The sequence below is a fragment of the Synchiropus splendidus genome, chromosome 9 (genome assembly GCF_027744825.2).
Source record: "Synchiropus splendidus isolate RoL2022-P1 chromosome 9, RoL_Sspl_1.0, whole genome shotgun sequence".
Taxonomy (NCBI): domain Eukaryota; kingdom Metazoa; phylum Chordata; class Actinopteri; order Syngnathiformes; family Callionymidae; genus Synchiropus; species Synchiropus splendidus.
In genome coordinates, this window is record NC_071342.1 from 13,208,577 (window position 1) to 13,223,159 (window position 14,583).

General features: G+C 38.4%; 1 protein-coding gene across 4 annotated transcripts in view; it reads left to right on the forward strand.

Moving 5' to 3' along the window:
- Positions 1 to 1,250: 1,250 nt before the first annotated feature.
- Positions 1,251 to 14,583, forward strand: part of LOC128765068 (collagen alpha-1(XIX) chain-like) — a 127,383-nt gene continuing 114,050 nt past the window's right edge. For 3 of the 4 annotated variants that reach the window (XM_053875464.1, XM_053875465.1, XM_053875466.1), the window contains exons 1-7: positions 1,251 to 1,482; positions 4,713 to 4,831; positions 5,017 to 5,091; positions 5,167 to 5,266; positions 13,231 to 13,354; positions 13,424 to 13,699; positions 14,210 to 14,290. In XM_053875464.1, coding sequence (XP_053731439.1) covers positions 4,747 to 4,831; positions 5,017 to 5,091; positions 5,167 to 5,266; positions 13,231 to 13,354; positions 13,424 to 13,699; positions 14,210 to 14,290 — 741 coding nt within the window. In that variant the 5' untranslated portion in view covers positions 1,251 to 1,482; positions 4,713 to 4,746. Of the gene's footprint in view, positions 1,483 to 4,712; positions 4,832 to 5,016; positions 5,092 to 5,166; positions 5,267 to 9,176; positions 9,378 to 13,230; positions 13,355 to 13,423; positions 13,700 to 14,209; positions 14,291 to 14,583 lie in introns of those variants that run through there. The other variant, XM_053875467.1, reaches the window with a different exon arrangement.

Consider the following 14,583-nt stretch of genomic DNA (forward strand, 5'->3'; position numbering starts at 1 on the left):
CTAATAATAATAATCCAAGTGGAGAAGTTTATCACTACTACTACTTGTACTGCTACAGCTACTACTACTACTACTACTACTACTACTGCTACTGCTACTGCTACTGCTACTGCTATTGCTACTGCTACTACTACTACTGCTACTACTACTACTGCTACTGCTACTGCTACTGCTACTGCTACTGCTACTACTACTACTGCTACTGCTACTACTACTGCTACTACTACTACTGCTACTGCTACTACTGGTACTGCTACTACTACTACTACTACTACTGCTACTGCTACTGCTACTGCTACTGCTACTACTACTACTGCTACTGCTACTACTACTACTACTACTACTACTGCTACTGCTACTACTACTGCTACTACTACTACTACTACTGCTACTGCTATTACTACTGCTACTGCTACTACTACTGCTACTACTACTGCTACTACTACTACTACTACTGCTACTGCTACTGCTATTACTGCTACTACTACTGCTACTACTACTACTACTAATAATAATAATAATAATAACACCTTAGTATTCATTTATTTATTTGTTTGTGTCCCAAGTGGTAGCAAATGTTTTGAATGTATTAAAATAAAATTAATAAAATTACTTTTATAAAATTAAAAGTAGGCGTAGGAAACACCACTGACACAGAGTGGAACGCGGCGTAAGAACGGCAGAAATATTTCATTTTCACACTCCTTCTGTCTTTCAGTATAAACAGCGAAGGCAATTCAAATCATCTGTCCAAATATTTATGCGTGTCGGAAACTCAGCACCTGTTCCTGCGGACTCCTGAACGTTTGGCGCAAGAAAAACTTTAGCGGGACGCGGCACCTGCGCTGTCGCCCACGCAGATTTTCACAAAAACTCGCAGCGTTTTTACATTTAAAAACAAAATGTTTTGCATTAAAGTTGTGGGAAGTAAGCGTAGCTCACATACTTGCACGGAAATGGTGCGCGTTAAGACTCATTTTATTATGAAATATCGCCTTCTAATCGCCTGGTACAACACCTAGTTTGTTCTCGCCGGAGCATTACTTGATCGATACTCAGATCGATGCTACAACGAGATATTTCTTCTTGACTTGGCCAATTTAACCCGCCTTAAATCACTTGAACAGAAAATAATGCGTGTAAATTAACCCCCTCACTCCCACGTGTCCGATGAGAATCCGTCCCCGCGGCTCTTGATCTCGCACCTGGACGGCTGAAGTGCGCCCCTTCACAGCGACCTGCCAGTGTGTGTGTGTGTGTGTTCCTCGTGTTCGCTCAGATCTGTGTCAGTGTATTTCACAGATAATGACACGAGTGGGAGGGCCACTTACAGCAACTAGTCCGGACCGAGATCCAGCAGGCGATCCCACAGAGACTTTTATTTCCAAGTCCAGGAATCCCGGATCGGACTGATCGCTATCTCGCACGGATTATGCCGCTGTTTTGCACTTGTTTTTCCTTTAGAGAATAACTTTGTAACGTGTAAGTACTGTTTCTTCAATTCCCTAGGAGATTTAAACAAGTAAACATGAGGATTCATCTTTCGTTTCTCAAGTTTTCACCGCGGAATTGTGGATTTCTGCACCGATTGTAGAATTCAGAGTCAAAGTAATACGATTTTAATATAACATACTTCTTATAACCGAATTAACATAAATGAGTAGCATTATAATTCTAACTATTTAGCCCACCAGATCACATAAGTAACTCTTATATTGCCTTCCATATGTGTTAACAAGCTTCTAAAACATAGTATAAAATAAAAAGAAGCTAAACAGTAATAAATAAATAAATAAATAAATAAAAAAGAATAAGCAACCAGCAAACTAGCAACTAAACCACACGTTTTATACATAAACATTTGGGAATAACACGGTGAGATTTGCTAGTCTGATTTAGCTGAATAATTGATGAAAAGAATAATTATATAAGCATTATCATTCAGGATTGCTGGCATAATTAAAGAATCTCATGATTTATGTTTGTAATAAGCAGCAAGCAATATGGGATTTCAATTGTATTCCTGCCACACAACTGCTCATTTGGTGATGAAAAACAACAGTCAGGACAGATTCCAGGCTCCCTGCAGGCGTTTGTAGAAATGATGTGAATAACATTACGTCTTCCAACAAACAAGGAATGTGATATCCAAGTCGTCCTGCTGCTCCACCACAAATGGTGGCACAGTCATTTCATATGTGAGCGCCATGATATCTTAGGCCTGGAAGCCAAAACTTTATGATACGGTCAGGGAGCGATGGCTTGGAAGTTAGAGCGACAAAACAGGGCAAAAAACTTTCAACCTGACGGTGCATTTACTTTTTGTTGTGCGGTATCATGTGAGACTTCTCTTTTTTCAGTGATCTTACCTTTCCGTTGTTCATTTGAAATCACTTCATTTTCATTTCAGACTATGAGTCATTGTCATATCATTGCTAGGAAACCGTAAAATACAACGGAAAAGTGTTAATTAGTCGACAACTTGTTTGTCCAAAGTAATCTTGTAAACAACACCAGTTTTCATCCCGTAATGCGTTTTGTTTTTCCTTCTAAATGCAACCCATTTTTGTTCGAGACAAAGACTTGTATTTTGGGAGTATATTGCAGAACTTATTTCAAAATGTTTTGACACAGTAAAACAATGCCGTTCCACATGAATTGTTTGTTGGTAGCAGTTTTGTCCAAGTTATTTCTTCACACTATAAAGCCCACAATTCAAACTTTAAAAAGGAGTGCTTCAAAGTCATTTCCTGAAAGTTTTTTTTTTTTTAGAGTTTCAGAGGTTTTTACCTTTGATTATTACAGTGGTTTAGGTGAAGCAGTGTGACACCCAACTCTACTTTGTTAATTCTAGTTTGGACTCACTATCCATGGGGTAATGGGTAGTTTACCATGTGGCTTTTATGTTACGCCAAGAGGCTTTTGTCTCATCATCTGTCACATCTTAAAAGTGAGCCGAGCTGACTAAGAAAGGTTTTAAACATGACTTGAAAAGGTGAATCAAGTGAACGTTTCAGTGGTGACTTTTATGTCATGCTGATATGAACATGTCCCTGAAGTCCTGTCCAAAATAAGCGTTTCTACCTTACATTAGTGCACGTCCCTCGCCCACGTCCAGCTAAGTTCGAAATAGAGCAAGATCTCATAGTCAAATATAAGATGAAGTATTGCAAGTTTTGTTTTAATACTTTATTGTTCAGAACCAGCTAAGTAGACTGTTGAAACTGTTACATATTTCAATGTAACATCTTTAAGACAAAAGTATCTTCACCAATAGTGGGCAAAGCCTTCACTATCCAAGATTATGGTGGCTTTAAAAAAGTGCTTGTCTTCTTTGCAATGGAATGAATGGGCTGATTTATGTCTCAGCTTATCGTAATGGTATGGGAGCTATTCATAACTGGAGGTTTCCTGATTTGAGCCCTGCATGTCACACCCTTGACCAGGACAACAGGTCAAAGCGCAAGTGATCATGTTATCACGACAACACAATCCAGAGCTTAGGGAGAATACACGGGACAAAGTTAGCTGAGATTTATGTTGTAACATTGTTGACTTTTTATGCTGTTGTTCTTCACAAGGCTGAAGAGCTGAGCCTTTACTTAGATATTTGAAATATGACTTTCAAATTTCACTCTAATTATTTATCTGATATGAAGAAATGTAATTAGAAAACCCAATATTTTATTGTTGAACGTAAAGTGATACATGATGTTTGTATTGAGTGGCACATGTGGTAAATAAATTGAATTAATTGACAGAGTTGTTTATTGCTTTTACTAGTGTTCAGCATGAAAGTGTCTTTGGAGCTTTTTGTGTTTTCATGATTTCACAGTTTGTCATTTTGAACCACGATTCCCAAGCAGGAAAACCCACAAAATTGAGACCCACAAGACTGTCATGCTAAAAATAATTAAGTGTCGACAGAAGATGCCTTTCTTTTCTTGTTAACACTGCTACAAACTGATCTGTAAACTTTAATATTCCGCAATCCACTTTGCTCACCAGAAGAAAACTGGATTTCTGGGGAAAAGTACTTGTCATGTAAAATGAAGAGCGAGATGGAGTAAAGCTTGATAGAATGACAGAAGAACGACTACTCTAACACAAACAGGAAATGATGTCTTGGACACAAGGGCAAATGAACAAGAAGAAATTGTAGAAAAAAGAAACTTCAGTATCAATATGATGTTTTGGTTAACCCATAATAGATTAAGGATAGCATAACATTATGAATCAAATACTTGCAATACATGACTCATCTTAAGTGAGTGCTAAATATCTAAAGCCCAAGAGCTAAGATGGTGATGCTACAGGCTTCAAATATGATTAAGAATAGTCATTGAAATCCATAATTCTTTTTCCCATCTGAGCATGTCAGCTTCCTCAAAGTGTCTGTGATAGAAATGAGAACACTAAAGATGATTTCATTATAAATGGACAGAAAATAAGTCAACAGTTTGATTGTTAAATAAAAGTACAATAATAGTGTTGAAAAAATAATAATATTTTTTACAGCAATTACAAAAAGTATAAACACTCTGAAGCCAAGGAAACATGCCGTTATTCCATTATTTATTGAAATAATTTCCCATTTTGCTTCACAAACAAGTAGAGCGACATCCACCCAGGATGATTCATGAGAAGCTGTATTTTATATTAACTATTCTAACATGCTTTTTGTCTTGTCTGTCTCTGTCTCATCTGTCAAGGTTTTCAAGTGGACGACGCCTCAGTTGCGGAACGATGAATTACTTGCTAAAATGTGTTTTACTTTGGACTGTGAATTCCATTCCTTCCACTTATGGAATGGCAGTGACTGAGCTAACAGGTATGCGCTTTCCCTTGTCGCCACCTCCAGCTTCACTCACATTTTCAATAATCATCACGGCCATTTTAAGTATTTCACAAAATGTCCTAACATTAGCGAGCCATTGGTCTCGCTTGTCAGCAACACCGCTTTGTGAAAAGATATTAAAAGCCCCTGGTATATTTGCTGTCATCATTTTTTTCCAGATGGCTCTTGTCCCACGTTGACGGTAGAAGATCACAGGTTTTCTGATGTTTTAGATCGCCCGCTGCAAATAACAGGTCTGTGCAGAATTGAAACCACTTTGCTGGGAAATAATTTGAAAGCAAGATAACACGATACCATCTTGTTTCCAGGATTTGATCTCACAGAGAAGTTTCTCCAGCGAAAGGGAACGATATCAGAGGACCTGCCGTCCTTTCGAGTGGGAAGCAGCCCCCTTATCCAGCCTACAATGTGAGTCAAAATGTGATTTAAAAAACATGTTAATCTTATTTTTAGCGTGTCTTGTGGTGCATCATTTACGTTTCCATTACGAGCTCGTGCACAAAGCTTAAGTTCCATTCACGTCCTTTGTATTCATCCTTCCCTTTCAGCATCATCGTGTGCTGCTTTCTATTAAAAAGAAGATAGATGACACTGTAAACATTCACCTTGTATATATTGCTTTATATTCTACAAGCTGTCCTCTGGCAATGTGACTAGAGCACCAGGCACACGTGGTGAAAGAGGCCAAGGTAACCTATAATTCAGAGTGCAGTTTCACTTTGGTTATTGGCCTCTTGTTCACTGGTCCAAGGCTGTTTTTTTTTTTTTCTTTTTCAACAGCCAATACATTGCAAAGTCACACGAAAGATAGTCACCATTCATCATGACAAGATCCATGGACAAAGGTGGTTGATTCATTGGAACATGGAGGGGGAAGATGTGCTTTAGCTGTGCATTACCGTGAAAAAGTACACTGGCCATACTTGGCTATGTCACGGTTGGATCATGGAAGTTTAAGTTAAGGCCTTGACACAGCGGCTGAGTTTAGCTTGCCAAGACCAACTTATATTCTTTACACAAGGACCCCGGAGGAAGCACTATTTGATCTTGTCACTCGGCATACTTCCTTACAAACAGTAAGCAGTCCGCCTTTACGCATCATGTCAAGAATGGCCTCTTCGCAGGTTCCAGGATTAAGCTCAAACAGCTGCTGGCGACCCTCTGGCCTCAGATGGCATGTGTGCAAACTGTTGCATCTTCTGTCATGTGGCTGAATATCACCAAATCTACACCAGCGCAGAACTGTTCTTGCGGATATTGGGAAATTATATCTTCATATGTTGGTGAATTACTAGTCACAGAGGTGTTGGCCAAAATGTAATCTAATATGGATTAATGCTGGATTAGTTATACATTGTTTAATGGCCCCGAGGGGTGTTTCTGGTCACCTCTGTGTCTCTCATGCATGGATGCATACCCATATACTGAGTACTCTTGCAGGACACGTGTTTGTCCATGTCTTTGTGATTTAGTAAAATACAATGTTTTACACTTCAAACTGCAGGACGCACTTCTGCATTAAAAAGTAATTCCTGCTCCTACAAAACATTACATTTGTACAGATAAGGCACCAAATATTGACCATTCTGTGACTCACAAGTCAAGTGTCTATGTTGCATGTTGACGCACTTTCATTGTAATGTTTGTTCACAAGAACCTTCATTTTAAATCAGATGATGCAGCACAATATTCTATGCATGAAAACAAGTTTATTGTTATGAACTTAGTCAAGTGAGACTTACAGTTAAATTTCCCAGTCCAACAGTGGAATGAAGCAAACGTCCTAAAACTAACCACTCTGATAGCTAATGTATTACACCTTCGGACTGAGCACTGTATCTTTTCCAAAACAAGTCACTTTCATTGCGACAAGTGTAACTTGCCATAGTGTGTTCTTCTTGTTTCAAATGTGAAAATCAATAGCTTATCACCTCACCTTCATTGCTGATCATAAAATTGTTCCACCACTATAAAGATCAGTGACTGTCCTTCAATAAAAACTACACTACTTGGCTTCACTTTTAAACCTACGATCCATGTGGTTAGTATGAAATTCTCCAACCTTTTGACCACTGAGAAAATTCTGTCAATTGATAAATGAAGATTGACTAGATGGTGCTTAAACATTAAAAATGTAAATGATCAGAATAATGAACAGTAGTACTCATAACACATATTTTGAATTATCTATTAAATACTTTAACGACTGAAATATTAGTTTGCTGTTTTCTGTTTGCATCATGTATTTCTGTATTTTTTTAACATGTATTGCAGTATATGCCGAGTCACAATTGAATTCATTCCCTTAACAGAAGTAAGCTGTTGTAAGCAATAGATGCTTTTCAGTTATAATGTTCCTGTAATGATCTAATTTAATATTTGATACACTGGTGACCTCATTTCCCCAGTGACTTTCCACCCACACTGCAGTATAAATCTGATATTTTCCAAAATACTCCAATCATCTAATGCCAGAAGTGCTTTTCACAAACAAAGGTCAAACTTGGCCCGAGTCTCACATTCATTGTTTTCTTTCCTTAGGTTGTTACTGACACTCATTCTTCCAGGAAGCGGGGATATTATTAGTGTCTTTACATGACATGCAACTGTAAACATTTACTGCCGCGCTCCTTTTGGCAAGGTGAAAGAAACTTTGAGCCCACTGATTTGTGATCAGTGTGTCTGTTCAGTCACCCGGCCCAAAATACATTCGCCTGCAGTCTGGGCCAGTGGTGCAAGAAGATGCTGGTTTTCAATGACACTGCTGACAGTGTCATTGGTTATAGTGGTGAGACGGCGATCCCTCTCATATCCAATTATCTAAGTAGTTTGACAGGTGATACTCCATGTCAGCTGAGGGAGGGAAGCCAGGGCAATAGCGAGAAGCGAGAGGCCCCTCTGCCCTGCCGCAGACACGAATACGTCGCCCTCTTTACATGCTAGATATGCGGGGAAAGATGCTCCAGTCTTAATATAGGACTAATGCTTCTCTCTTAGATTGCTTTTGAATATGTGATGGTGCACTGCTGGCAGACTAATGCAACATTTGAGGGATGATGAACTGATCGATGGCCAACTTGAATGAACTCATAGAAGGTATTATGCAAAGTCGAAACCATCAGAATTTAGATTAAACCAAACAGTCGCTCAATGACAAAGGAAGGCAACTACCTGGAAGCCTGGTTGCTTGGGAATATTATTTTCATAGCATTGTAAAGGGAAGCTGCCATTAAGCTTTTTTTTTTTTTTTTAATTATTATCTTTCGCCCAAATAAATAATATTTTGCCACTACAAAAATACTGCTTTAGATAGATATTTAGATTTAAATAGTGGTTTGCATCACTAGGAATTTTCAGACTCCTTACATTTCCGACAAAATGTTGCAAACATTGTTAATTTTTTCATATCCACAAACAGGTTGCTGCTTTGGAATAGCTTTATTCTTTTCAATGCCAGTTGTACTTCATGAGTCACATGCGTCCAGTATTGTGTCCAGTTGAGTGCAGTCTGATTGTTGCACCGTAACAAAACTGCACAAATGTTGCTGCCTTTGATTATACATTTTTTTTTTTTTTTTTTTTTTTACACACAGCGGCCTAGTGGTTAGCACTCTCATCTTGCAGCAAGACGGTTGTGGGTTTGATTGCCGGGTCGGACCTTTGGCCTTTCTGCATGGAGTTTGTTTCGTCTCCCTGTGTGGCCGTGGGTGTTCTCTGGGTACTCTGGTTTCTCCCACAGTCCAAAGACATGCTCACTAGGTTAATTGGACTCTTGAAAATTGCCCCATATGTGAATGGTGAGTGAGGAGCGATGGGTGCATTCCTGCCTCTCGGCCAATGGCCGCTGGGATAGGCTCCAGCACTCCCCACAACCCTGAACAGGACTAAGCGCTGGTTAATTGAAGATGCATGCATTTATTTTAGTTGCTGTTTTGGATCATTTATAAACACCATAACAAAAGCCAGCTCAAAGTTGTCTCTTTGCTGCAGTGATTTATTTTTTTTGTTAAATATGTATATGCATTTTGGAAGCTAGAAACATCAAGCAAATGCTAACTCTCTTCAGATGTGAACATTTCTCCATGGCTTGTATGTTGGTATTTACATATCAAAAATAGCTGTTTCCTCCAGATACATACAGACAGGGTTTGAAATTGTGATTGAACGATCTGTAGCAGTCTATTTTCCTTTAAAGTCTCGTGGAATAGATGTTTCCCTTTCATCCTTCTCTGGCTTTGCTGTATCAATAAGCAGCATATTAAATTCAGCACAGTATCTACTTTCCTCTACCTTTAAACACGAACAAGGTCTCCAGCTGGGCAACATTACCATACTTGCCAACATGAATAAAGAATGCAGAGAGAAAATTCTCCCAGTTGTATTTGATGCGTTAACGGATTCGGTGTCACTGATTGAGATGAAGCCAACTGGGTGAACATTTTAGGTTCGATTGTTTCTCAGACAGCAATTTGATTCCCGCTGGATTGGATTTCTTCTGAGGCAGGACAGCAGCGCTTCAGTACGTTAATAATTTATTGAAATTTATTTTCCCTAATTTATTTATATTTATATACTTTTGGATTAATATAATAAACATGATTAAAACATTTTCAGCATAAGTCATATCCACGAACTGCTACTGTAGTTTGTGCAAATGTCTTATTTTGTATAATAGTAAACTTTGATGGAAATCTTTTTTTTTCAGGCACAGTATTGATACGTTTTTGTCTTATGCGTTTATATGCTATGGGTATTTACTTACTGAATCTTGTTTGATAGCTTGAGTTCAATGTTTTCGTTTGTTTTGTTTTTGTTTTTTTTCGTGTAGCTTTGCGTTTTTATGGACATTGATGCTTTGTCATCTGTGAATGTCTTTGATGTTGCGTATCTTTGGTGTCTTGGGCATCTGTGTCTGTGTCTGTAGTCATAAACTTGCTGTTTTGGAACACTGAATTTCCTCACTGTGGGACAAATAAATACTGTGGAGTTGATGCAACTTTTAAACGATACCACATATTCATTCTGCATTACTGACTACAATAAATTGACTTTTGTAAATGTCAAATGCTTAAATGTAAATGTTAAGCAAACAAAAATGGTTACAACAAACAAATGCGTTTTTTGCATTTTATACGCGTTTTTTTTTTAAATAAGTAAATAATTGTTTCATCCATAGTTATTATGTGCCCACCATCTTTCGTGTTACTCATCATTTATACAGTTAATACATGGTACAAGGTTGAGATCTTCAGCCACCTAAACTTTAGCCAGTAGCGAAACACGGGACTGAAGAAAAGAGGTTGTCACTTAAGTCAATTATTGTCAACTGTCTTGAACAATACTTCTAACAAAAACACTCTATGCTGTTGTTACAGCTCTTAAAAACCCACTGTCACAGCGTTCTTGTAAGTTGGAATCTTGCATGTTTGTTGTATTTCAAGCTGCTATATAACTGTAAGTTGGAAAAGTAAGTAAAAGCCATTAAGTAGATATAAATCCATTCATCTGCTTCCTTCAAGTTCTTTATTTTCACCTCTTTTGTATCAGCAAAAAAAACACTTTTTTACTCATAAAGACCATAAAAATAATTCATCCCCTGCTGAAGTGTCATATTTCTGTCTGCATGCCATCCCCTCATGATTGCCTTCAAACCTCATGGTTTTGTTTCGTGTGCGCTCAGTGACAAAATGTTCTATTTTTAAAAATCTTTGGCGCAAACGGCCACGCCACTTCTAATGATGTGTTGTGAGTGGTGTGGCCCTCTGGCAACAAAGAACCTTCCTCCAACGCTCTGCAGAAGCGATTCATTTTTAGGACGCTTTGTGTATTTATCATTGTAGTCTTGTAGCGTTTACACTCAAATTTTGGCGAATCAGAGGGACACAACGGGAGCGGTGTGTGCAGGGAGAGAATAGGAGATGATATATTGGAGCGAAAACTCATTTCCGACCTGTCTAAAGAAACTCTCTGGCTGCCTCCCCCAGGCAGCGCTGCACCTTTTCAATGACCTTATCATTGTATTTTATTTATATATATATATATATATATATATATATATATATATATATATATATATATATATATATATATATATATATATATATATATATATATATATATATATATATATATTATACATGATATATATAAAATTTTTGTATCGTGATTTATTATGTTTACACTGAACTACTCTGGACTGTTAATATGAGTGTGGAGTCAAGGGTGAAGTTCAAATACTCGAGTATGCTTTTGAGATTTTCTTGTGGAATGAAAAATTAAAGTGGGAGTGCGACTTTATGTTGGTGAGTGAGCTGTAACTCATTTGAGGGCGGGCACGATGGGAAAGATATTGTTTTCCCCATACAGTCTCTTCTTTTCCGACGTATATTTTTGCCTCTGCGCAGTGCACAGAATTGATGGTCGACTTTAGAGAGCAGATGAGGTCATAGTCATAAAGCGATAGCCGCAGTGAAACGGGCATCTATAACTCCATGTGATCGTCTGATCTCAGTCAGGTAAAAGATTGGCTGCTCTGACTCAGAGATCAATTTCTATGCTGTCATTAGCCGCACGACAGCTGAGGCGGCGTGAAAATAGATCAAGCTTAAGAGTGTCAGAATTATTTATGTGAATATTTGTGCTTTAGGAATGTATCCGGGTCCAGTCGAAGCCACTGACATATTTGTTGACACCTGACTGTTGAGAAAGCGTCTTTTAATTCATGGACCATGTTCATAAGGCTTTTTGCAGTGGAGAGTATCAGATGTACACATATAAGTAAAGTAAAGAATGTTCTGTGAGGTACAGTACCCTCAATGAATTTGAAGGTGCTGTTTTGAATGAGATATACGAGATATATGCTACGTACTGTATTGAAAAGTCGGTTTGCCTGACAAAAACGTCTCCCTGTTTTAACTGCATTTTGCATCATATCACAACAACGGCAACAAATGAAGAGCAAATATTGTGCCACACCCTCGGCTACTCTCTTGTTAGCCAACATTGAGCGACAAACGCCCTGGAGCACACTCTTTTTCTCTCACCCAGCCTCATTTTCACTCGAAAATATACCTCACAGAACATAGTGTGTGACGTCATGAACACAAGGACCCCTTTCATCTGGTTAGTAACCAATTTAAAAGATTTTCTGCGGGAAACCCAGTGCTCCGTCATCCATGAGAGACTCAGAGCTGAGCTTCTGTCTGAGTCAAGTTGTTTTCCTCATCTGTTTTTTTTTTTTTTTTTTTTTTACCTCAAAACTTCAGCCCTGTTTGAGCCCAGCATCTTTTCGAATGTGTTGAGTTGTATTTTTTTTGCATTATATGGTTTCAGTTAATATAATAGTGGCCAAAAAATATGTATGTAAATATATGTAATTTAGGACAACCAGTATTTGATTTCAGTGACTTGGATTTTTCTGTCCATTATCTGACAGTTCTGTAGTTAAAACGTTGAAGGGTGCATGATCTGGTGTCAATAAATATGTAACATTTTCACCAGATTTTGAATTTTATATGCTTAACCTCACGTTCTATTGCTGTTAACATCTTAAGGAAATTTGACAAGTCAGATTGCCATACTAATTCAACAGTGATCAGTTCTTTTCATTGGACCATTTTTAAACAGCAAAGCTCCTTTATTTATTCATCTAAAGTTCCTTTATATTGGGTTGGGATGATCATAATCTTAGTGTATGTTAGTTCCCATGACCACATTTTTTTTTTAGGTTGCATGTTTAATTCAAGATGTAAAATCTTAATGTAGCTGCATAATTGCATAGGGATTAATCTTAATATTGTGCTGTGAGTAATGAATTCATAGCAACTATTGCGATTAGAGCAGCCTGTTTAATATGTGGCCATATATTATTGGCTAAAGGATAATTAAGTTGTGGCCATACATATATTAATGACTTAAGGGACCAGATAAATACTATTCATTGGTGGAGTGCTTAAAGCAGTAGAAGGACCACACTTATAATCGACACGTACTTCACAGTCTCAATACTGTTGCTTATATTTTCTAGGGAAAAATATACCTGCACTTTTACCACAGAGCTCCTGGAAAGTGCTTCACATAAGGACAAGCAGTTGCTACTGTGTTTACAGGTCACTGCTGCGGCCAGGTAGATATTAATCGAACAAGTAGTTCTTCCTGCCACCAGAGCTTCAATTACTGTAAAGTCTTGGGTTATTAATTCATGGCTGCGACTTAATTATCTCTTTAGTAGTGGTTTGAAGCTTGTGTCCATGCGTTCGTATTCTTCTTAGACCCCAGAGGAGCTCCCATGCTGACTGATCATATGTCCCCAACAATTTTCAAATGAAAGAATTAATAAAATTCTTGTTTTGTTTTGCTTCTCTTCTTCCTAGATCTGTATTTCCACATGGATTTTCAAGTGAATTCTCTCTAGTCACGATGTTCAGGGTCAGAAGAACCACAAAAAAAGACCGCTGGTATCTTTGGCAGATATTTCACCAGTCGGGAGACACTCAGGTAAACAGCAGTTGGGAAGTTTGACGAATATTTCAAGACATCTCCAGTTAATTCCTCTTCACCCCTCAGGTATCCGTCGCTGTTGATGGTGGCAAAAAAGTGGTGGAGTTCAGTTCCCAGGGCCGGCTGCATAACTTGCTCCGATACACATTCAAGAGCCGTGACCTACATGGCCTTTTTGATCGCCAGTGGCACAAGCTGAGCATTTCTGTCCAGAGCAACATCGTCTCCATTTACATGGACTGCAAGTTGATTGAAAGACGGCTGACCGAGGAGAGAGACGAGGTTGACCTCAGCGGGCACACACTTATAACGACAAGAGTGGAGGACGGACGGCCTGCAGATGTACGTGCCGCAAGCTCCCCAAGCTTTCTTTGTCTTCTTCAAGGTTGTGGTTCAGAGTTATACAGCGATCTAAAGTCTAACGGCTGTCCAAAGTATCCTATAATGGACTTATAAAAGCTTCCGGGGGGCAGATTTAGTTCATCTGTGTATGTTTAGTATCACATGAGCTGCAATAAATCTTAGAAAATCCCTAAAAAAACATGTGGCCAACCAGCCGTGCTGAGCAGAACTTGGCAGCTGTTGAGAATCATTAACAGCTGCTTTAATGTTCACTTGCTGTGCAAAGTTCTGCATCCCGAAATACGGCAGAGTTCAAGTGGTGCTCCGATGCTGTGCTGCAATCCGAAGTCGTGTTTAATATTTCAACTTTAGGTTTAATGCAGATAACTTTGTAAAATAGGGAGTCAGAGGGGATTCACGCCTGGAGACAAGGAGGCTTCATAAAAGTTGAGAGAAGAGTAAAAAGTAATGGTGCAGTTTTACGGCAAGGTGTCTCCTTTGTCTGTGCAGGTTGAACTGAAACAAATGTTGATCTACTGTGACCCGTACATGGCGGAGATGGAGAACTGCTGTGAGCTGCTTGAACCAAAGGTAATAGAGCAATTGAGGGCCAGATTTGTGATTGAGGGTGTACATTGATATTGTGTTTCAGGTCAAAGCTCCTTCCTTTGGAATGGAATTCAATGAAGATATCAGTCAGAAATACAAGACCCTTTATATACCATTTTTTAAAGTCACATATTGTACAAAAAGTCACCAGAAATTGACCTCAATTCTTCCATAGATTCATAGATTTATATGCAGTCCTTGGCCTATATTCATGTGGCCCTCATAATTATGATTTGAGTTCTAACTAATTTTTCCTTTTCCTATTTTTTTTTCTA